Raw genomic sequence first — 25098 nt, 5'->3', positions numbered from 1 at the left:
TCAGCCTTCGATGCTCTAGGGAAAACAGTCCTAGCCTATTCAACCTAACCCTATAGCTCAAATCCTCCAACCCTGGCAACATCCTTGTAAATCTTTTCTGAACCCTTTCAGGTTTCACAACATCCTTCCAATAGGAAGGAGACCAGAGTTGTACACAATATTCCATAAGTGGCCTAACCAATGTCCTGTACAGCCGCAACATGATCTCCCAACTCCTGTACTCAATACTCTGACCAATAAAGGAAAACATACCAACTCCTCCTTCACTGTCCAATTTACCTGCAACTCTACTTTCAAGCAGCTATGAACCTGCACTCCAAGGTCTCTTTGTTCAGCAACAGTCCACAGGTCCTTAGTATTAAGTGCAAAAGGCCTGCTAAAATTTGCTTTCCCGAAATGCAGCACCTCACATTTTTCTAAATTAAACTCCATCTGCCACTTCTCAGCCCATTGGCCCATCTGATCAAGATTAGATTGGATGCCTTACAGTGTGGAAACAGGCCCTTCGGCCCAACAAGTCCACACCAACCTGCCGAAGCACAACCCACCCAGACCATTCCCCTACATTTACCCTTTCACCTAACACTACGGGCAATTTACATGGCCAATTCACCTAACCTGAACATTTTTGGATTGTGGGAGGAAACCGGAGCACCCGGAGGAAACCCACGCAGACATGGGAATGTGCAAACTCCACACAGAGAGATGCCTGAGGCGGGAATTGAACCCAGGTTTCTGGCGCTGTGAGGTAGCAGTGCTAACCACTATGCCACCGTTGTAATCTGAGATAACCCTCTTCGCTGTCCACTACAGCTCCAATTTTGGTGTCATCTGCAAACTTACTAACTGTACCTCTTACGTGCACATCCAAATCATTTATATAAATGACAAAAAGTAGAGGGCCCAGCACCGATCCTTGTGGCACTCCACTGGTCACAGGCCTCCAATCTGAAAAACAACCCTCCACCACCACCCTCTGTCTTCTACCTTTGAGCCAGTTCTGTATCCAAATGGCTAGTTCTTCCTGTATTCCATGAGATCTAACCTTGCTCACCAGTCTCCCTTGGAGAACCTTGTCAAACGCTTTACTGAAGTCCATATAGATCATATCTACTGTTCTGCCCTCATCAATCCTCTTGGTTACTTCTTCAAAAAGCTCAATCAAGTTAGTGAGACCTGATTTCCCATGTATAAAACCATGTTGACTATCCCTAATAAGTCCTTGCCTTTCCAAATACATGTAGATCCTGACCCTCAGGATTCCCTCCAACAACTTGCCCACCACCGATGTCAGGGTCACTGATCTATAGTTTCCTGGCTTGTCTTTACCGCCCTTCTTAAACAGTGGCACCACGTTTGCCAACCTGCAGTCTTTCAGCATCTCACCTGTGACTATCAATGATACAAATATCTCAGCAAGAGGCCTAACAATCACTTCTCTAGCTTCCCACAGAGTTCTAATGTACACCTGATCAGGTCCTGGGGATTTATCCACCTTTAACCGTTTCAAGACATCCAGCACTTCCTCCTCTATAATATGGACATTTTTCAAGATGTCACTGTCTATTTCCCTACATTCTGTATCTTCCATATCCTTTTCCACAGTAAATACTGATGCAAAGTACTCATTTAGATTAGATTAGATTACTTACAGTGTGGAAACAGGCCCTTCGGCCCAACAAGTCCACACTGCCCCGCCGTAGCGTAACCCACCCATACCCCTACCCCTACCCCTACATCTACCCCTTACCTAACACTACGGGCAATTTTAACAATGGCCAATTCACCTGACCTGCACATCTTTTGGACTGTGGGAGGAAACCGGAGCACCCGGAGGAAACCCACGCAGACACGGGGAGAACGTGCAAACTCCACACAGTCAGTCGCCTGAGGCGGGAATTGAACCCGGGTCTCTGGCGCTGTGAGGCAGCAGTGCTAACCACTGTGCCACCGTGCCGCCCATAGTATCTCCCCATCTCCTGCGGCTCCACACAAAGGCTGCCTTGCTGATCTTTGAGGGGCCCCATTCTCTCCCTAGTTACCCTTTTGTCCTGAATGTATTTATAAAATCCCTTTGAATTCTCCTTAATCCTATTTGCCAAAGCTATCCCATGTCCCCGTTTTGCCCTCCTGATTTCCCTCTTAAGTATACTCCTACTTCCTTTATACTCTTCTAAGGATTCACTCGATCTATCCTGTCTATACCTTACATATGGTTCCTTCTTTTCCTTAACCAAACCCTCAATTTGTTTAGTTATCCAGCATTCCCTATATCTACCAGCCTTCCCTTTCACCCTGACAGGAATATACTTTCTCTGGATTCTCGTTATCTCATTTCTGAAGGCTTCCCATTTTCCAGCCGTTCCTTTACCTACGAATATCTGCCCCCAATCAGCTTTTGAAAGTACTTGCTTAATACTGTCAAAATCAAGTCAATGTTAGATTTATCACCAATGTCTGGTCACACTGAAAGAAGACTCCAGAAGTATGGAAATGATCCACATTGTCCAGGGGCTTGCTATGGATTTTGATGGTTGGGGACTCAGGGTAGCGTAGCAGGACTGAGTTGGTCACAAACCTTTCCCTTCAGAATGTGTAATCTGAGACACATCCTCAGTGAATGCATCATTGATAGTTTGTAGACTTTTTTTTTAAGATTAGATTCCCTCCACTGTGGAAACAGGCCCTTTGCTCAACAAGTCCATACCAATCCTCCGAAGAGTAACCCACCCAGACTCATTTCCCTCTGACTAATGCACCTAACGAGTAATTTAACATGTCCAATTCACCTGACCTGCACATCTTTGAAGTGTGGGAGGAAACCAGAGGAAACCCACACAGACTCTGGGAGAATACGCAAACTCCGCACAGACTGACGCCCGAGGTTGAAATTGAACCTGGGTCCTCACACTGTGAGGCAACAGTGCTAACCACTGAGCCACTGTGCTACCCCTAATTGCTGGAAAAACTCAGGAGGTCTGACAGCGTCTGTTGAGAGAAAGTAGAATTAACATTTTGGGTCTAGTATCTAATCATTCTTAGCATTTACCATGTCAGGCCCTTTAAGAGTCCGATATGTTTCAACGAGATCACCTCTCATTCTTCTAAACCCAGTGGGTAGAGTCCCAACCTGTTTAATCTTTGCTCATAAGACAATCCCTCCACACCAGGGACCATCCTAGTGAAGCTTCTCTGAACTGCCTGCAATGAAATGATGCTTATCCTTAAATAAGGGGACCAAAACTGCTCACAGTACTCCAGGTGTGGTCTCCTCAGCACCTTGTACAGTTACAGTAAGACTTCCCAACTCTTACACTCCAATCCCCTTGAAATAAGGGCCAGCATTCCATTAGCCTTCCCAATTCCCTGCTGGCACCTGTAAACTAGTTTTTGTGTTTCATGTCTAATACCCCCCAAATCCTTTTGTTTGCAGCATTCTGTAGTTTTTCTCAATTTAAATAATATTCATAAATGAACTACACCGCATTTCCCACGTAATATTCCATTTGCCCAGTTTTTTGCCCACTTCCTTAATGTATCCATATAAACAGTCCCTGCCTTTCCATCTGTTTTTGTGTCGTCTGCAAAGTTGGCTCAGTCCATTCATTTCCCTCCTCCAAGTCATTAATATATGTTTGGTGAATAGTTGCAGTCTCAGCACGGAACCCTGTAGAACTCCTTATCATGGTTGTCAATCTGAAAAGGACCGCCATACCCTTTGCTGTTTCTGCCTCCAACACCATGGACTCTCATCACTTAACCTTGTGTGAAGTATCTTGTCGAACACCTTTTGGAAGTCTATATACAACACATCTTCTGGCTCCCCCCTATCCTCGAAAAACTAATAGTCAGGTACTATTTCCCTTTCATGAATCCATGTTGATTACTTGATGATTTTTCAAATATTCTGCTATTACTTTAATAAGTGATACCAATACTTTTCCAACAACAGATGTGAGGCTAATGACCTATAGTTACATGCCCCCTTTTTGCCTCCTTCCCTTTTTAAACAGGATATACTAACATTGGAGCGAATCTCAGAGAGGTTGAGAAGAATGATCCTGGGAATGAAAGGTTTGTCATACGAGGAGTGGTTGAGGACTCTGGGTCTGTATTCGATAGAGTTTAGAAAGATGAGGGTGGATCTGATTGCAACTTACAGGTTACTGAGAGGCCTGTAACGAGTGGACATAGAGAAGATGTTTCTTCTAGTAGAAAAGACTGTGTGAAGTTAGCACATTCTCACCGTGTCTGTGTGGGTTTCCTCCGGGTGCTCCGGTTTCCTCCCACAGTCCAAAAATGTGCAGGTTAGGTGAATTGGCCATGCTAAATTGCCTGTAGTGTTAGGTACAGGAGTAAACGTAGGGCAATGGGTCTGGGTGGGTGCGCTTCGGCAGGTCGGTGTGGACTAGTTGGGCCGAAGGGCCTGTTTCCACACTGTAAGTAATCTAATCTCATCTTAAAAATAAGACTAGGAACTGAGGGCACAGCCTCAGAGTGAAGGGACAACCCTTTATAACCGAGATGAGGGAATTTCTTCAGTCAGAGGGTGGTGAATCTTTGCAATCCAATGCTGCAGAAGGCAGTGGAGGCCAAGTCAGTATTTAAGACAGAGATAGATTAGGTTCTTGATTAGTAGGGGGATCAAGAGCCATGAGAGAAGGAAGGAGGATGGAATTAAGAAACATATCAGCCATAATTGAATGATGGAACAGACTAAATGGGCCTAATGGCCTAATTTTGCTCCTATCACCTTCTAGTCTTATGGTCTTCACTGGCCACCCCTGTTCACCACTGCTCCCCAGAGTCGAGATGATGGGATTTGATGGAATGTGATGGGAGTTATTGATACTTCAGCCCATTTTTACTTGTATGGGGATTCAGGGACTTTTGCTCCCAGTTTAAGTACAATCTAGCTAACTCGGAACAAAGAGCTGCTCCACCATGAATAGCATCACCAATTTAATAGCAGTACTGCCCTATAAGGTTCTCTGGTTAAAAGTAGTGAGTTTTTTTTAGGGATTTGGGAAAAGTTTAGGGGTTTTGTGATGTGCAGAGGCAGTATTTTAAAGCCAATGAATGAGCAGCAGATTTCACTTGGAATCAGTACCATCTATCAAAGCAACTGCATCAGAGGCACCGGGGAAGTGAGCAAAGAGAATTTTGTCTTTGTGAGTACGAGTGTACAGTACATGGGTGTTCTCCCTGGTCTCGGTGTTTGGTTGTGCCGGTCTTGGTGAACTTGCTCCTTTTTCCATGCGGAGGATGTATTTGGTGAAAGCTTGGAGCTTATTTCTCTCTCTCTGTGTTTTCCAGGGTCACTGGTTCAATACCAATACCCAGTTTGCTCTATCACCATTCTCTGCTACATGTTCAGATCATTGATTAGTTTGTTGGTTAAAGTGCTTACTTGTTTGGAAAAAGTTCAGTGATTCAACAATTCCCCTCATCTACATAGGATAAACAGACCACTTGGATCAGGGATAGATTTGCATTCATTTAGCACCTTTCATGCCTTCAGGGCATAATACTTTTTTATTTGAGTTGTAGTCACTGTGGAAATGTAGGGGACATTACAGCTATGTGCATCTCATGCAGCATGATAAGGAATAGGCCCTAGAGTAATAGAGGTCTCCAATATAGAAAAAGCCCCTTTGGCCCATTGAGTCTGTGCTGGTCAAAAAGACCCATCAAACTATTCTAAACCATTTTCCAGCACTTGGTCCAGAGCCTTCAATGACTTGGACTCGCAAATATACAGTATCTGCCTTTAATGTTGGTGAGGGATTCTCCAGACCACACCAAGATAAACTGACCTATTCCTCTTCAAGATAGTCCTGTGGAATTATTTTTTCAACCACCGGAGAGGGTGGATAGGAGCTTGAGTTTAATGTCTTGCTTAAGGTTGAATCCAGCATTTTTCTTTTGAAAATGCAACTGTTTAAATTGAGCCCAAACAGAGGAAAATCAATATTAATCCCCAGTGATGTTTTAAAATCACTATCCTCTACTCTCAGTCGGAAATGGGTAGTTAATTATAGAAGATTCCTATATCCCAACGAGAGTGAGAGAGATCTGGAACCAAATGGTAGTGTCTAAAAGTGAGAGTGTTCTCGGGATATGACTGATCATTTTAATGTTGAGGAGTTTTGGAGATGGGTTGTTTCAGTGACAGTAACTTTTGGATTTTACAGTCAGTGTTTGAATCTTGGTTTCTTGTTGTAGGGAGCAGCCGATTTTCAGTGCACGGGCCCATGTTTTCCAGATCGACCCAGCAACCAAACGAAACTGGATTCCAGCTAGCAAGCATGCTGTTACCGTCTCCTTCTTCTACGACAGTACACGCAACGTTTATCGGATCATTAGTGTCGGTGGAACTAAGGTATCAAGGGATGAGAGGACGCAGGAATTGAAGTCACCCCAGATAATGGCAGTAAAACTCTTCTGGATCCTTGTACCCACACCATATCCCTGTAAACAGTACAGTCACTCCAGTCTCCATCATCATTGCTCCCTGTCCGTACTGCGATCACTGCCAATCCACACCTGTATGTAAATCTGGGTCAGATTAGTTGGACACATTCAGGAGGGAAACAGGGAGATTACAGGGCAAGCATGTTCCAATAAAGATAAATGATGACACTAACAAATCCAGCAAAACCTGGATATCAGGATTTGATAAAAGAGAAAAAGGGGAAGCTTATGGCAGATACCAAGGATTCGAAACAGCAGAAGATTAAACAGTGTAGAATATGTAAGGAAGAACATACAAAGGAAATTAGGAGAGCAAAAAAAAGGACATGAAAGGATAATGGCATGTAAACTAAAGAAAAATCCCAAGTTCTTTTAGAAGTATATTAAGAGTAAAATGGGAACTGTGGAAAGAGTAGATAGGATCCATTAGGTCAACAGTGGTAGTTAGGTCATGGAGCTGGAGATCGTCAGTTGGATTTGAAATGAATACTTTGTATCACTGTTCACCAGTGAGAGGGACAATGTTGGTTCAGAAATCAGGAAGAAGCACTGTGATATAATTAAAGAAATTAATTAAAGAATGGAGATTCTGAATGGTTTAGTGGGCTTAAAACTATATAAATCTCCAGGCCTGGATGAAATGTGTCCCAGGCTGTTCAGTGAGACAAGGGAAGAAATGACAGGGGCACTGGCATTAATTTTCACTTCCTCTTTGGCCACAGGAGAAATGCCAGATGATTGCAAGAGAGCCATTCAATTAACCTCAGCAGTGGGAAACTATTGGAAGTAATGGTGGACTGGGAAAATCAAATTGGTAGGCGAAAGTGAGAACTGCAGTTACTGGAGATTAGAGTCAATATTAGTGTGGTGCTGAAAAAGCACAACAGGTCAGGCAGCATCTGAGGAGCAGGAAGATTGATGTTTTGAGCAGGAAGATTGATGTTTTGAGCAGGAATCCTGATGAAAGGCTTTTGCCTGAAACGTCGATTTTTCTGCTCCCCCACATGCTGCCTGACCTGCCGTGCTTTTTCAGCACCACTCTAAATCAGATTGGTAGCAGATCTCAAAAAAAGGAATTTGTGGAATGTCTAAAAGATGATTTTGTTTTAGAGCAAATGGTAGTATAGCCCACCAGGGAATCAGACTTCTGGATTTGGTGATATGTAATGAGACAGGACTGGATTAAGGAGCTTGATGTGAAGGAACCCCTAGGGAGCAGTGACCATAGTATGATAGAATCCATTCTGCAGTTTGAGGGGGAGAAGCTGGAATCACTTATAATGGTATCACAAATTGAGTAAAGGTAACTGTGAAGTCACGAGGGAGGAGATGGCCACAGTTGATTTGGAAGGGGAGCCTAGCAGGGAAGACAGAGGAACAGCAATAGCAGGTATCTGTGGAGATAATTCAGGAGGCACAGTAGAGATTCATCCCAAGGGTGAAGAAACAATTGAAGGAGAGGATGAGGCAACTATTGCTGACAAAGGAAGTCAGGGATGGTTTAAAAACCACAGGATAATTAAAAAAATGGGGGAGAAAATGAAATATGAGAGTAAACTAGCTAGTAGTATAAAATAAGATTGCAAACTTTTTTTTTAAGCTATCTAAAAGGGAACAGAGGCAAGAGTGGACATTGTACTGCTGGAAACTGAGGCTGGAGAAGTAGTAATGGGGAATAAAGAAATGGTGGAGGAACTGAATAGATACTTTGCATCAATTTTCACAGCAGAAGATATTAGCAGTTTATCAGAACTTTGAGAGTCAGAGGCAGAAGTGAGTGTAGTGACCATCACTAAGGAGGTGCTGGGGAAACTGAAAGGTCTGAAGGTGGAGAAATCACCCAGACTAGATGGACTACACACCAGAGCTCTGAAGAAGACAACCGAGGAGATTGTCATGACATTGATAGTGAGCTTTCAGGAATCGCTGGAGTCAGGAATTTCCTTTTAGAACGGAGATGAGGAGGAATTTCATCAGCTGGAGGATGGTGAATCTGTGGAACTCATTGCCATAAAAAGCTGTGGAGGCCATGTCATTGAGTGTATTTCAGACAGAAATAGAGAGGTTCTTGATTAGTAGGGGAATCAAGAGTTAAGGGGAGAAGGCAAGAGAATGGGGTTGAGAAACATATCAGTGTCGAGAGTGTGGTGCTGGAAAAGTACAGCAGGTCAGGCAGCATCCGATGAGCAGGAGAATCGACGTTTTGGGCATAAGCCCTTCATCAGGAATGAGGCTTGTGAGCAGAGAGGGTGGAGAGATAAATGGGAGGGGGTGGGGCTGGGAGCAAGGTAGCTGAGTGTGTGATAGGTAGATGGAGGGGGTGGAGTTAATGGTGATAGGTTGGAGAGGAGGGTGGAGCAGATAAGCGGGAAGGAAGATGGACAGGTATGACAGTTCAAGAGGGCGGTGCCGAGTTGGAAGGTTGGAAATGGGATGGTGATGGTGGGGGGAAAAGGGAGATGAGGAAACTGGTGAAATCCACATTTGATGCCGTGTGGTTGGAGGGTCGCAGGGTGAAAAATGTGACGTTCTTTATCCAGGCGTCGGGTGTAGGTGTGGCAATGGAGGAAGCCCAGGACATTGCATGTCCTTGGCAGAGTGGGAGGGGAGTTGAAGCATTTGGCCACGGGGCGGTGGGGCTGGTTGGTGCAAGTGTCAGGGACATAGATAGGGTGAATAGCAAAAGTCTTTTCCCTAGGATGGGGGAGTTCCAAACTGCTAACCACCCAGCGCCTGGAGGAAGTACGCCTCATCTTCCACCTTGGGACCCTCCAACCACATGGGATCAATGTGGATTTCACCAGTTTCCGCATTTTCCCTCCCCCCATCTTATTCCAGTTCCAACCTTCCAACTCGGCACCACCCTCTTGAACTGTCCTACCTGTTCATCATCCTTCCCGCCTATCTGTTCCACCCTCCTCTCCAACCTATCCCCATTAACCCCAACCCCTCCATCTACCTATCGCACTCTCAGCTACCTTGCTCCTAGCTCCACCCCCTTTTCCATTTATCTCTCCACCCCTTTGGCTCACAAGCCTCAATCCTGATGAAGGGCTTTTGCCCGAAACTTTGATTTTCCTGCTCCTCGAATGCTGCATGACCTGCTTTTCCAGCACCACACTCTCGACTCTGATCTCTAGCATCTGCAGTCTCACTTTCGCTTTGAGAAACATGTCAGCCATGACTGAATTGCAGAGCAGACTCGATGGACCGCATGGCCTGGTTCTCCTGTTATGTCTTACATTACAGTCTGAGGGACATAATTAATCTACAATCGGAGAGGCAGGGATTAATCAAGAAGTTAGCATGGTTTTATTCAAGGCAGGTCATGTCTGACCAACTTGATTGAATTTTTTGAAGAGGTGACCAGATGTGTAGATAAGAACAATGCTTTTGACATAGCCTACTTGAACTTCAGCAAGGCTGATGAGGTCCTATGTGGGAGACTGATGGTGAGAGGAAAAGCTCATGGGATCCCATGAAGGAAAATTGGCAAATTGGATCCAGAATTGGCTGAGTAGCAGGAAGCAAAGGGTGCTAGTTGACGGTGTTTTTGTGACTGAAAACCTTTGTCCAGTGGGATCCCACAGGGATCAGCGTTGGGGCCCTTCTTGTTTGCGGTATATGTACATGATTTAGAATCGAAGGTGGGAGGGTTGATCAGTAAGTCACAGATGATTAAAAAAACTGAAAGAGTCTAATTAGGGAGGAGTATAGCTTTAGATTACAGGAGAGTATAAACGGTCTGGTCAGATGTGCACTTACAATGCCAAGGCAAACAAGGCAATAGGCCAAGTACAAGAAAATCGGATGAGAAGAGGTGCAAGACTTTCACTAGCGCAGTCTCGATAAGCTGAAGGTATTTCTCTCTGCTGTAGCTTTCTATGGCAGTCTAACACTCGCCGTCCACAATCAAATCACTCCACTTCCACAGTTATTCGTCCCCTCTCTAGGGTCAGTCCTCATCAGCACCATCATCAAATTCACCATTTTTTTTCTGCCCAACTGAATCTCGGGAAGAAGATCAGAATTAGTCTGGAATTAATTTACTGTAATCCTAATTTAATGAATTCTTTTGATTTCAGGCAATTATCAACAGCACCATCACCCCAAATATGTCATTCACCAAAACCTCGCAAAAATTTGGCCAGTGGGCTGATAGCCGTGCCAACACCGTTTATGGTCTAGGCTTCAACTCAGAGCAGCAGCTTTCACAGGTACCTTCTGTGATTATCGCAACCGAGTAATCAGTGTAAAGAGCCAGGAACTTGATTCCCCACAAGGACTGAGAACAGCAGCAACTTATATTCAACAGTGCTGTAATGAAGCAAAGCATCCTAGACCAAGGGTTGGGAGATAACTGTGATGTGCTGCATTTTTGAAAGACATATTGGGCAGGACTTTTACAATTAATGGTGAGGCCCTAGGGAGTGGTGCTGAACAAGCAGACCTTGGAGTGCAGATTCCATTGTTCCTTGAAAGTGGAGTCACTGGTAGTTAGGATAGTGAAGAAGGTAAAAACAATGACTGCAGATGCTGGAAACCAGATTCTGGATTAGTGATGCTGGAAGAGCACAGCAGTTCAGGCAGCATCCAAGGAGCTTCGAAATCAACGTTTCGGGGTTTCCTGATGAAGGGCTTTTGCCCGAAACGTTGATTTCGAAGCTCCTTGGATGCTGCCTGAACTGCTGTGCTCTTCCAGCACCACTATTAGTGAAGGAGATGTTTGGTATGCTTGCCTTTATTGGTCAGTGCATTGAGTATAGTATTGGGAGGTCGTGTTGTGGCTGTACAGGACCTTGGTTAGGCCACAATTGGAATTTTGCATTCAATTCTGGATTTCCTGCTCTAAGAAGGACGTTGTGAAACGTGAAAGGGTTCAGAAAAGATTTACAAGGATGTTGCCAGGTTTGGGGGAATTGATTTATTATGAGAGGCTGAATAATCTGGGGCTATTTTCACTGAAGTGTCAGAGGCTGAGGGGTTTTAGATTAGATTAGATTAGATTACTTACAGTGTGGAAACAGGCCCTTCAGCCCAACAAGTCCACACCGCCCCGCCGAAGCGTACCCACCCATACCCCTACATCTACCCCTTACCTGACACTACGGGCAATTTAGCATAGCCAATTCACCTGACCTGCACATCTTTGGACTGTGGGAGGAAACCGGAGCACCCGGAGGAAACCCACGCAGACACGGGGAGAACATGCAAACTCCACACAGTCAGTCGCCTGAGGCGGGAATTGAACCCGGGTCTCCGGCGCTGTGAGGCAGCAGTGCTAACCACTGTGCCACCGTGCCGCCCACGAATGACTTATAGAAGTTCATAAAATCATGAGTGACATGAATAGGGTGAATAGTTAAGGTCTTTTCCCCAGGGTCAGGGAGTCCAAAGCTAGAGGGCATAGATTTAAGGTGAGAGGGGAAAAGATTTAATAAGGACCGAAGAGGCAATTTGTTTTACATACAGAGGGTGGTGCATGTAAGAAATGAGCGGCCAAAGGAAGTGGTGGATGCTGTACAAATACAACATTGAGAAGGCATTTGGATGGTATACGAATAGGAAGGTTTAGAGGGATATGGGCCAAATGCTGGCAAGTTAGACTACATTAATTTAGGATATCTGATCAGCATGGCTGAGTGGACCAAAGGGTCTGTTTCCTTGCTGTTTATCTCTATCACATATAAGAGGGGCAGCAGGTCAGAACAGGATGAGATCAGAGAGATAGATGGCCGCTGAATGTGTGCAAGATATAAGGCATGCAAAGGATGCAGAGATTAGAAAGACTGTGGGCAAAGTGCCGTGGATTGGTGTGAAATAGGAACAGATCAACAGATCAGAAAGAGGTTAGGAGACAGGCTAAAGAGATGGCAGTAAAACTAAGTTTGGTGTGAAGTGAGTGACGTGATGTGGTATAACAATTCTAACACTGCTGATTATTGGGGACATCAAACATTCCACAGCTTCAAGGATTGGAACAGAAAAAGGAGTTGCAGATTATACAATAAGTTGCAATGTCAATGAAAATCTTATATTTTTCTCACCACTTTCACACCTCCAGGATGTCTCAGAGCTAATGAGTTACTGTTTAAAATGATATTGTTGGTGGTGCACAGAGTGAGGCAGTGGAATCAGAAGATTAAAGCCAAGCATCTGTGGAATGAAGAGATTTCTGATATTTCTGTTCTGTTAAAGTTTGCAGAAAGGTTTCAAGAGGTTAAAGAAGCTGCACGATTAACAAGAGAGAAATCCCAGGATAAAATTGAGTTAACAAACCCTGCACTGGACATTGCAGCCCCACAGGTAACGACAATCAACCGGGAAACCGAGGAGAGTTTTAGTACCATCATTGCATAAAAATTACACCATAAATCCCACTCAGTGACTGTAAAACCTCTACCAAAGAGTGCATTGTGTCCAGTCTGTGCTTTCCCAGCCGCCCCAGCCTTCCCCATAATAAGGTGCAGGGCAGGTGGCAAAATTGGCAGTCTATCCACTTATTTTAATAAATAACAGGCAACTGAACTTGTTGCCAAACCAATTGACCTGAATAATGGGGTTGGACATGGGCAGGCTGTTTTCGAAACATCAGCAATTAAAAGGCAGGCTGGACATCCTTCATGGAGCGCACTGTGCACATCGGGGACAAACTACCTTAGGTCCTACCCACCTGTCCTCCAAAACATTAAGCCCTTGCCCCATCAGATGCCTAGGCTGAAGGGCCCATCATAAAAGGAGCAGCTTAGCACTGTGGATCCATACTCGAACTTAGAAGGGTGAGTGGGGAGTCTCACTGAAGCTTACAGAATAGAGAGGGGCCTAGACCGAGTGAATGTGAAGAAGATTTTTTCACTAATTGGACAGACTAGGACCTGAGAGAACAACCTGAATAGAAGGACAACCCTTTTGAACTGAGATGAGGTGGAATTGCTTCAGCCAGAGCGTGGTGAATCTGTGGAATTTATGACCTATTTTCTAGGACAGAGTTAATGTCCCTCCTGTCAAATTAAATACTGCTGCATCTGTTGGTGATTTCTAATCAAACGAGTTTCAGCAGCAAAAGACGGCTATGAGATATAGGAGCAGAATTAGACCATTCAGCCCATCAAGACTGTTCCACCATTCAATCATGGCTGCCATAGGCCTTAACCCTATTCTCATATCTTCTCCCTGTGATCCTTGATCCCCTTATTAATCAAGAACTCATCTATCTCTGTCTTAACTACACTCAATAACTTGGCCTCCACAGCTGTCTGCGGCAATGGGTTCCACAGAGTCATTGCCCTCTGGCTGAAAAATTTCCTCTTCATGTCAAGTCTGAAGAGTCGTCTCTTCACTCTGAGGTTGTGCCCTTGGGTCTTAGTCACTCCTTCAAATGGAAACCTCTCCACATCCACTCCGTCCAGGCTTCTCAGTATCCTGTAAGTTTCAATCAAATTCCCCCTCACCCTTCATTGATTTCAGACTCAAAGCCCTCAACCCATCCTCATATGACCCTTGTCATATCCTCAACCCTCATATGACAAGTCCTTCAGCCCAGAATCATTCTTGTAATCCTCCACTGGACACCCACCAATGCCAATACATCCTTCCTTAGATATGGAACTTGTAATGTTCCAAATACAGTCTAACCAGATCCTATGCAGCCTCAGCAGTACATATCTGGCTACATTTTGCATTCATTTCTCATTGAGAGAATACAGAGCTGCACTGGGAGTGACCGGCTGAATGAAATGACTTACCGATAGAAAGAATTTGACCAAAAGAAAAAGGACGCTGGGTGAGCCAAGAGAGTGACCAAGTGGGAGAGGTGTGAGGTAGGGATGGGGTGACAAGGGGGACCTAGGTGAGAGGCACAGGGATAGACAGATAGAGGGGAACTGACTGAGGAATGGGACTGAACTACTCTGACCAGGAATGCCCAACTGAACCTCAGCAAGAACGATCAAGTGACAGTGACCAAACTCATGCTGCTGGTCATGCACTGAGATCTTTGGGATCTGGCTGGATTGGGATTCCCTAATCCTTGTTGCTCCTCATTCTGTGTCTTAAAAAACAATGAAAAAGAATTTAAGCACAGTCAAGCTGGAGATTTAGTGGGTCACAGACTCATTCACGTGGATCAGCTGCTGCAATAAACCTCAGTCCCACAATTCATTCATCTCACTCGAGTCAGCTATATAGGACAAGACCCAAAAATAATCTGATCTTTTACCCTAGACACGGAGTAAAATAAAATGCAATCACATCTACCAGAATCCTGAGCCAGCAGATTCAGAACATTGGGATTAGTTATTTAGATACAGTGGGAAGCTCTCTCCCATAAAAGACTCTTGCCCCATAAAGCACTCCCAGAACATGGACAGAATAGATTTTGATACAGAATAAAGCTCTAAATAAACTTGCCTCTACTCTTTGAAAATAAAAAGTGAGCTTTCTCCACACTTTTAAACAGAGGGTAAGGCTCTTTCTCACTGTCCCCATCAAACACTCCCAGGACAGGGACAGCATGGGGTTAGATTCAGAGTAGAGCTCACTCTATGCTGTTTTCAGTAAACATACCAGCGTAAATATGTTATTGACACCATTAAATGAATTATGATCAGGGTCTCAGAAACTGCTCTTTTTTTCTTCCTGTGGCTAGTTCTTTTTGATTTATTAATGAGGTCATGAAAGATAGGACAGGGAAGAATGTGTGGCAAATAATAGCTCCCTGCAGGAGCCTGTGTCCTATTATGTTTCCCTATCAGATTATGTGATCATGTTAATGTAGAGCTCTGAAGAGTATCAGATAATCCTCCCTGGAATAATCCTCACCAACCAGACCAGCGATCAGGATTAGGGAGTCCGGATTGAGGAACCAGCAGCTGTAGCATCTGAGCCCAGCCATCTCCTGGGTAAAACCAATTCTACAGGGACTTGGTGCAACTTTGCAATACAACATCTCGACACGAAGAAAAATATTTATCAGAATATTTCCTGATGTAATATGGAGCCCAAAGTGACTGCCCTCTTGCCCACTCTAACACCTGCAGTTTCCCCACCTCCTTGTCTCTGTCTCTTAGTCCCTTTCTGACTCTGCTTTTCCCTGTCACTGCACAGCAGTTGTGCTCACTGATCTCTCAGCGTGAATGAAATGGTGCTGGCTCAGGAAAGGAAGTACTGCTACTGAAATATATCCAGGTCTGACTGAGTACAACCCATCTGTCTTACTTTGTAAAGTCAAATAACGTCCTCACACTCTCTTACAGTTTCTCTCTGTCTTTCTCTCTCACTCACACGCACACACACTCTCAGCATCCAGACATTTACACTCTCTCAATACATTTTCACTGTCTCACACTACTTCACTTTATCTCAGATCTAATGCATGTGTCCATCTCTAACTATCCTGCACTCTTGCACTCTTAACGAGTTCAGACCCTCTGACTCAATGTTCTCTCCCTTACTTGAGTATGAACATACTCTTTCTCACAGTCATGAAAACTATCTCTAATATACACCCACACTGTGTCCAACAATGTCTTAATCTCTTGATCACTCACTTTACATTCATTCATGGGACATGGGCATCACTGGCTGGGCCAGCAGTTATTGCCTGCCCCGGGTGGTGGTGCACTCACTGTCAATCACCAACAGTGGTTTGGTAGTAGCACTACTCAATCTGTCAAGTCCTAAAGGCCATAGCTGCTAGACTGGATCTGTGGCAGGTGGTGAAGGAACCAACAGGAGGGAAAGACACACTTGACCTCAACCTTGCCAATCTGTGGGCTACAGATGTGTCCATAACAGAATCAGTAAGAGTGACCACTGCAGTGTCCATCTAAAACCCATTGATACCGCCTCACAGGGAGGCAGAGGGGGTTATTGAGAGGAGTTACAGGGAAGTAGTTATTCCACAGCCACGTGAAGAAGATAGATGGGTTACTGTCAGGGGTCAGAAAGGGAACCGACAGGTAGTACAAGGATCCCTGTGGCCGTTCCCCTCAATAACAAGTGTAGTGTTTTGGATACTGTTTGAGGCTGGGGGGGGGGGGGAGGAGAGAGAGAGAGGGGAGAGAATGACTTACCAGGGGTAAGCAATGGGGCACAGATCTCTGGCACAGAGTCTGTCCCTGTTGCTCAGAAGGGAAGGGGAAGGGGAAGAGGAGCAGAGCATTAGTCACTGGGGATTCCATAGGTAGGGGACAGACAGGAGGTTCTGTTGGGTACCAGAGACAGACTCATGATTGGTGTGTTGTCTCCCAGGTGCCAGGGTTCGTGATGTCCCTGATCATGTTTTCAGGATCCTTGGAGGGAGGGGAAGCCCCAAGTCATGGTTCACATAGGCACCAACAACATAGGTAGGAAGAGAGATGGGGATTTAAGGCAGAAATTCAGATGGAAGCTTAGAGCTAGAACAAACAGAGCTGCTATCTCTGGTTTGTTACCCATGCCACATGCTAGCAAGGTGAGGAATAAGGGAGAGAGAGGAGTTGAACATGTGGCTACAGGATGGTGCAGGAGGGAGGGCTTTGGATTCCTGGATAATTGGAACTCTTTCTGCGGAAGGTGGGATCTCTACAATCAGTATGGTCTTCACCTGAACCAGAGGGCTACCAATATCCAGGGGGGGAAATTTGCTAATGCTCTTCACATGGGAACTGAAATTGTAGTTCAAGTATATGGGAGGTTGAGAGTAGTGAGTTCAGAAATAAGATTATAAGATTTAAGATCGCAAGAGTTCACCGGCAGCGGGAAGGTGGTCTGAAGTGTGTCAACTTCAACACCAGGAGCATCTGGAAGCAGGTGAGTGAGCTTGCAGCATGGGTTGGTATCTGGGATTTCGATGTTGTGGCCATTTCGGAGACATGGGTAGAGCAGGGGCATGAATGGTTATTGCAGGTTCCAGGATTTAGAGGGGGAGGTGTGGCATTATTAGTCAAGGACAGTATTACGGTTGCAGAAAGGACGTTTGTGGACTTGCCTACTGAGGTAGTATGGGCTGAGATTAGAAACAGGAAAGGAGAGGTCATCCTGTTGGGAGTTTTCTATAGGCCTCTGAATAGTTCCAGAGGATAGCAAAGATGATCCTCAATATGAGCGAGAGTGACAGGGTAGTTGTTATGGGGGATGTTAACTATCCAGATATTGACTGGGAATACTATAGTTCAAGTACTTTAGATGGGTCAGTTTTTGTCCAACGTGTGCAGGAGGGTTTCCTGACACAGTATGTAGACAGGCCAACAAGGGGCTAGGTCACTTTAGATTTGGTACTGGGGAATGAACCCGGTCAGGTGTTAGATTTGGAGGTAGGTGAGCACTTTCATGATGGTGACCACAATTTGGTTATGTTTGCTTTAGTAATAGAAAGGGATAGGTATATATCACTGGGCAAGAGTTATAGCTGGGAGAAAGGCAATTACAATGTGATTAGGCAAGATTTAGGATGCATAGGATGGGGAAGGAAATTGCAGGGGATGGGCACAATTGAAATGTGGAGCTTATTCAAGGAACAGCTCCTGTGGATCCTTGAAAAGTATGTACCTGTCAGGCAGGGAGGAAGTTGTCAAGCACAGGAGCCATGGTTTACAAAGGAAGTTGAATCTCTTGTCAAGAGGAAGGAGGCTTATGTTTAGATGATATGTGAAGGCTCAGTTAGGGTGCTTGAGAGTTATAAGTTAGCAAAGAAAGACCTAAAGAGAGAGCTAAGAAGAGCCAGGAGGAGACAGGGAAAGTCATTGGCGGATAGGGTCAAGGAAGATCCTAAGGCTTTCTATAGCTAGATCAGGAATAAAAGAATAACTAGAGTAAGATTAGGGCCAATCAAGCATAGTAGTGGGAAGTTGTGCGTGGAGTCAGAGGAGATAGGGCAAGTGCTAAATGAACACTTTTCGTCAGTATTCCCATTGGAAAATGACAATGTGGTCGAGAAGAAAACTGAGATACAGGCTACTAGACTAGATGGGATAAGGGTGTATAAGATGGAGGTGTTAGCAATTCTGGAAAGTGTAAAAATAAATAAAGTCCCCTGGGCGAAATGGGATTTATCCTCAGATTCTCTGGGAAGCCTGGGAAGAGATTGCTGAGCCTTTGGTTTTGCTCTTTATGTCGTCATTGTCTACAGGAATAGTGCCAGAAGACTGGAGGATAGCAAATGTTATTCCCTTGTTCAAGAAGGGGAGTTGGGACAACCCTGGAAATTATAGACCTGTGAGCCTTACTTCGGTTGTGGGTAAAGTGTTAGCAAGGGTTCTAAGAGATAGGATTTTTAATCATCCAGAGAGGAATACGTTGATTAGGGATAGTTAACACGGTTTTGTGAAGGGTAGGTCGTGCCTCACTAACCTTATTGAGATCTTTAAGAAGGTGATCAACAGGTGGATGAGGGTAAAGCGGTTGATGTGATGTATATGGATTCCACTAAGGCGTTTGATAAGGTTCCACATGGTAGGCTATTGTACAAAATACGAAGGCTGGGTTTGAGTGTGATTTAGAGTTTAGATCAGGAATTGGTTTGTTGAAAGAAGACAGAGGGTGATGGTTGATGGGAAATATTCATCCTGGAGTTCAGTTACTAGAGGGTACCACAAGGATCTGTTTAGGGACCACTGCTGTTTGTCATTTATATAAATGATCTGGATGAGGCCTAGAAGTATGTAGGTTAGTAAATTTGCAGATGACACTCGGGTCAGTAGAGTTGTGGATAATGATGAAAGATGTTGTAGGTTACAGAGAGATAGATAAGCTGCAGAGCTGAGCTGAGCTGAGAGGTGGCAAATGGAGTATAATGCGGAAAAGTGTGAGGTGATTCACTTTGGAAGGAGTAACAGGAATGCAGAGTACAGGGCTAATGATAAGATTCTTGGCAGTATAGATGAGCAGAGAGGTCTCAGTGTCCAGGTACACACATCCTTGAAAGTTGCCATCCAGGTTGATAGGGTTGTTAAGAAGGCATACGGTGTATCAGCATTTATTGGAAGAGAGACTGAATTTCAGAACCATGAGATCATACTACAGCTGTACAAAGCTCTGGTGTGGCCACATTTGGAGTGTTGCATACAGTTCTGGTCACTGCATTTTAGGAAGGATGTGGAAGCTATGAAAAGGATTCAGAGGAGACTTACTAAGATGTTGCCTGGTATGGAGGGAGGGTCTTACGAGGAAAGGCTGACGGACCTGAGACTGTTTTCTTTAGAGAGAAGGTTGAGAGGTGACTTAATCAAGATGCATAAGATAATCAGTGAAAGCCTTTTTCCTCTGATGGTGATGGCTAGCACAAGGAGACACAGCTTTAAATGGAGTGGTGATAGATATAGATAGATGTCAGAGATAGTTTATTTTCTCAGGGAGTGGTAGGGGTGTGGAATGCACTGCCTGCAACAGTAGCAGACTTGCTAACTTTAAGGGCATTAAAATGGTCATTGGATAGACATATGGACGAGAATGGAATAGTGTGGCTTCAGATTGGTTCCACAGGTCGGCACAATATTGCGGGCTGAACGGATTGTACTGTGCTGTAATGTTCTATGTTCTACATCAAGTTGTGTGGCAATATCAATTAATGAGACAGACTTCTAACAACCCAAGCCTGGGCATCAATGGGGTACTATGGACCGTCAGCACTAGCATCACATTCCAATGCAGCCTCAAAGCCTGGCATATCACTGGCTCTACCATTGCCATTGAGTCAAGGAATCAAACCTGCTTTAATGGGGAATGCAGGAGGGCATGCCAGGAGCAACACCAGGCTTACTGAAAACAAAAATGAGATGTCCACCTGGTGAAGCTACAAAACAGGACTACTCGTATGCCAAACGGCATAAGTAGCAAGTGATAGACAGGACTAAGTGATCCCACAACTAACAGATCAGATGTAAGATTGGCTATGCTGCCTCATCCAGTTGTGAATGGTGACGAACAATCAATTTTTGAGCAGATTTGTAGCTCAGGATGAGGTTCAGGTTGTAACTTTGCTCGCTGAGTGGTAAGGTTTGTTTTCAGACGTTTTGTCACCATGCTAGGTAACATCATCAGTGAGCTTCCAGTGAAGCGCAGGTATTCTGTCCCACTTTCTGTCTCTTGGTCTGTTAAGGTGGGTGATATCATTTCCAGTTCTTTTCTCAGCGGTTGGTAAATGGAGTCCAAATTGATGTGCTTATTGATGGAATTCCGGTTTGAATGTCAGGCCTCTAGGAATTCCCACGCGTGTCTCTGTGCAGCCTGTCCTAGGATGGATGTGTTGTCCCAGTCAAACTGGTGCCTTTTTTCGTCTGTATGTAAGGATGCTAGTGATAGTGGGTCATGTCTTTTGGTGGTGAGATGGTGGTTGTGTATCCTGGTGGCTAGCTTCCTGCCCGTCTGTCCAATGTAGTGTTTGTTACAGTCCCTCTAGAGTATTTTGTAAATGACATTAGTTTTGCTGGTTGTTGGTATAGGGTCCTTTAGGTTCATCAGGAGCTATTTCAGTTCATTTACAAAATACCCTGAAAGGATTGTAACAAACACTACTTCGGACAGACAGGCAGAAAACTGCCACCAAATTACACTAACACCAACTAGCCACCAAAGGACAGGACTCACTATCACTAGTATCCTTACATACAGAAAGCAAAAGACACCACTTTGACTGGGTCAACACATCCATCCTAGGACAGACCAAACAGAGACACACATGGGAATTCCTAGAGGCCTGTCATTCAAACTAGAACTCCATCAATAAACACATTGTTTTGGACCTCATTTACCAACCTTTGAGGAAAAAACCCAGAAATGATATCACCCACCTTAACAAACCAAGACACAAACAGAAAGCGGGACAGAACACCAGTGCTTCACCGGATTTTCCCTGATGATGTTAGCTAGCATGGTGATGAAACGTCTGAAAACAAACCTGCCAGCTCAGCCAGCAAACCTACAACCTCAATCAAACAACTCACTGGAAGAAGAGCCTCCACAAATATCCTCATCCTCGATGAGGGAAGAGCCTAGCACATCGGTTCAAAAGATAAGGCTGAAGCATTTGCAACAATCTTCAGCCAGAATTGAGTGGATGATCGATCTCTGCCTCCTGCAGTGGTCCCCAGTATCTCACATACCAGTCTTCAGCCAATTCAACCCATATGATATCAATGGATGACCTCTGTCTTGAATATATTCAACACCTTAACATCTACAAACTCCTGTGGTAGAGAAATCCAAACACGCATAACCATGTTACTAAAGACACCTCTCCTCATCTGGCAGTTTATCCTAAAACTGTGATGTTTTGTTTATTTCTGACTGTCTCTCTTTCTCTATGCATTTTCTTTGTATCTCTTCTAAATTTCTTTAAGAGTTTCTCTCTCTGTGCTCGAACCTTGTGTGTGTCTCTCTCTCTCTTCCCCCCCACCCCATACCCCTATTCTTCTGTTTTCTGTCTTGCCGTCTGTCTCTTTATCTTCTTCCTAATTCTTTCTCTCTCACTTGTTTATCTCTTGACTCTGTCTTATGCTCATTCTCCTAAAATATTTCCTGTTGCTCCCATGGTTTATACATCAGCATGTGTTCTCATGTTGAGATTCCTATATTCTTGGAATGTTGATGAGTGTTATGATTGGTCTCCCACATCTCTTGTCCTATTTTAGTATTTGTCTATGGTGGTGAGGATCGATTTGTTAACTGTCCGCTCTGCTTTAGGAATTGTCAGGAGATCTTCATTCACCTCCATTGCAACCAGGCAGTGCGAATGGGAGCAGTGGTCCAAAACTGTACCACTCAGAGAGCTGTGATGGGGAAGTGATGCTGGATAGTGCTCGTCTTAAGACACTCTTCGCCCAGGGGTAAGTATCTGTTATCTTAGTCTGTGTTCCCAATCATGTGTAACCACACATACTGTCAGTTGACATACAGACAGGAAATGGTAACAACCTCTCCTCAACTATGTCAGTACTGTCAGGAAGTGCTGGATCACTGAAATATTTTAAATTTTCCTCTCGCCTAACACTCTTGTAATACTCAGGAAATGGGAGATGCTGATTATGAATATGCTTTGTCTAATATCATGGCATGAAGGCTGCCTATGCAAGAGGGGCCCAGGTTCCATTTCTACCTGAAGCTGGTTAAGCTGTTATCTGTGTGTATGGAATGAGCTGCCAGAGGAAGTGGTGGAGGCTGGTACAATTGCAACATTTAAAAGGCATCTGGATGGGTATATGAATAGGAAGGGTTTGGAGGGATGTGGACCATTTGCTGGCAGGTGGGACTAGATTGGGTTGGGATATCTGGTCGGCATGGACAAGTTGGACTGAAGGGTCGGTTTCCATGCTGTACATCTCTAAGACTATGACTCTAATGGTTTAGGAGAGACGTTCAATTTGGTATCCCAATTCTAATTGCAATGACTCACACCAGATGAATTGGTGGAGGATGATACAATTACAACTTTTAAAAGGCATCTGGATGGGTGCATGAAGAGGAAGGGTTTAGAGGGATATAGGCCAAGTGCTGCAAACTGAACTGGATTAATTTAGGATATCTGGTCGGCGTGGATAAATTGGACTGAAAGATCTGTTTCTGTGTTGTTCAGCTCTATGATAGCTCAATTTTTAAAAATTCATTCATAGGATGAGGACATCATAGGCAGGGCCAGCCTTTAATGCCCAGCTATGAGCCACCTCCCTGAACCACTGCAGTCCTTGGGGAATAGGAACACCCACAGTAGTGTTTGCAAAAGAGTTCCAGCAGTTTTACCCAGCGATTGTGAAGGAACAGCAACAGTATGGTTTCAGGTCAGGATGGGGTCCAGCTTGAAGGGAAAAAAATCGACCTCATGAGCCACCATTCAATAAAATCATGGCAAATCTGACTGTGGCCTCCCATCATCATTGACTCCCTGCCTTTTTAATGAAAAATCTCTCAAACTTGATAGTCAGTATATTTAATGACTCAGCTTCCACTTTTCTCTGGGGGAGAGAATTCCATATATTAACAATCCGCTGAAAGAAGAAATTCCTGCTCATCTCAAGTCTTATCCTGTTTAAACAAGCTGTTCCCTTATTTGACAAATGTAGGTCCCTTACAATCATTAACAAAGAAAATTATAATGGGGAGCAAAGGGAAGGCAAACCAATTAAATACATATTTTGCTTCTGTGTTCACAAGAAGGACACAAATAATGTTTCAAAAATATTGGGGAGCACCAGGTGTGTAGGGAGAGGGAGGAAATCAGTATTCATAGTGAAATAGGGTTGGGTAAACTGATGGGATTAAAGATCGATAAATCCCCACGACCCAATAATCTACATTCCAAAGTACAAAAGGAAGTGGATGTGTTGGTGTTCACCTTTCAAGATTCTAGACTTAATGGAATGGTAAAAAAGGAGGTAAGGAGAAGCAGGAAATTATTGTCCGGTTAGCCTATCATTGGTAGTAGAGTCCAATGTTGAAGATTTAATACCAGACCACTTGAAAAACAGCAGCGAGATTGGATAGTGTCAGCTTGGAGTGACAAAACGGAAATTATGTTTTTGATGAATGTACTGAAATCGTTTGAGGATGTCACTAATAAAGTTAATTAAGGAGCTAGCAGATGTGGTTTACTTGAACTTTCACAAGGCTTTTGGTAAGGTCCCACATAACAGACTAACATGTAAAATTAGAATAGAATAGAATCGTTACAGTACAGAAAGAGACCATTCAGCTCAGAGTTTGTACTGACCCTCCAAACGCAGACTCCAGCCCCCACCCTAACCTTGTAATCCCCTATTTCTAGTGGCCAATTCCCTGATCACTATGGGCAATTTATCATGACCAGTCCACCTAACCTACACACCTTTGGACTATGGGAGGAAACCAGAGCACCCGGCAGAAACCCATGCAGACACTGGGAGAATGTACAAACTCCGCACAGGCAGTTGCCTGAGGCTGGATATAACCTGCGTCCTTGGTGCTGTGAGGCAGCAGTGCTAACCACTGAGCAGTCATGTTATACATTAAAGTTCATGGGATTGGGGATGGTGTACTTGACAGGGTTAGAGAACTGGTTGGCAGACAGGAAACAAGAGTAGCAATAAAGTGACCTTTTTCCGTGTGGCAGCCAGTTACTAGTGTTGTACCGCAGGGATCAGTATTTGGATCCCAGTTATTCACAATATAATGATTTAGATTAGATAACTAAATATAATATTTCCAAGTTTGCAGGCTAATGTAAAGCTGGGTGAGAGAGTGAACAGTGCAGAGATACTTCAGTGTGATTTGGGCAAAGAACAGTAGAGCACAGGTATAGGCCTTTCGGCCCACCAAGACTGCACTAACACATGATGCCTTTCTAAACTGAAAACCTTATATTGCCTTGTGGTCCGTAATCCCTCTATGAAAGGACTGGACACTCTGGCAGGAGGGAACATATTTCCGTTGATGGGGGAGTGCCAAACCAGAGGACACAACTTAAAAATACGGGGTAGACCATTTAGGACAGAGATGAGGAGAAACTACTTCACCCAGAGAGTGGTGGCTGTGTGGAATGCTCTGCCCCAGAGGGCAGTGGAGGCCCAGTCTCTGGATTCATTTAAGAAAGAATTGGATAGAGCTCTTAAAGATAGTGGAGTCAAGGGGTATGGAGATAAGGCTGGAACAGGATACTGATTAGGAATGATCAGCCAT

The 25098-nt window shown here is 44.4% G+C and overlaps 1 protein-coding gene and 1 long non-coding RNA gene across 3 annotated transcripts in view; one reads left to right on the top strand and one right to left on the bottom strand.

The window, feature by feature from the left end:
• Nucleotides 1–25098, bottom strand: part of LOC140494835 (uncharacterized) — an 83786-nt gene that overhangs the window by 44361 nt on the left and 14327 nt on the right. The window lies entirely within an intron of this gene.
• LOC140494834 (homer protein homolog 3-like) overlaps nt 1–25098 on the top strand; it is a 54011-nt gene that overhangs the window by 17840 nt on the left and 11073 nt on the right. The window contains exons 2-5 of one of the 2 annotated variants that reach the window (XM_072594500.1): nt 6226–6382; nt 10560–10691; nt 12673–12780; nt 22135–22277. In XM_072594500.1, the coding sequence (XP_072450601.1) occupies nt 6226–6382; nt 10560–10691; nt 12673–12780; nt 22135–22277 (540 nt within the window). The remainder of the gene's footprint in view (nt 1–6225; nt 6383–10559; nt 10692–12672; nt 12781–22134; nt 22278–25098) is intronic. The other variant, XM_072594502.1, reaches the window with a different exon arrangement.

Source organism: Chiloscyllium punctatum, chromosome 24 (assembly GCF_047496795.1).
Source record: "Chiloscyllium punctatum isolate Juve2018m chromosome 24, sChiPun1.3, whole genome shotgun sequence".
NCBI classification, from domain to species: domain Eukaryota; kingdom Metazoa; phylum Chordata; class Chondrichthyes; order Orectolobiformes; family Hemiscylliidae; genus Chiloscyllium; species Chiloscyllium punctatum.
The sequence above is the reverse complement of the archived record's forward strand: the minus strand, read 5'-3'. Positions and strand labels throughout refer to the sequence as shown.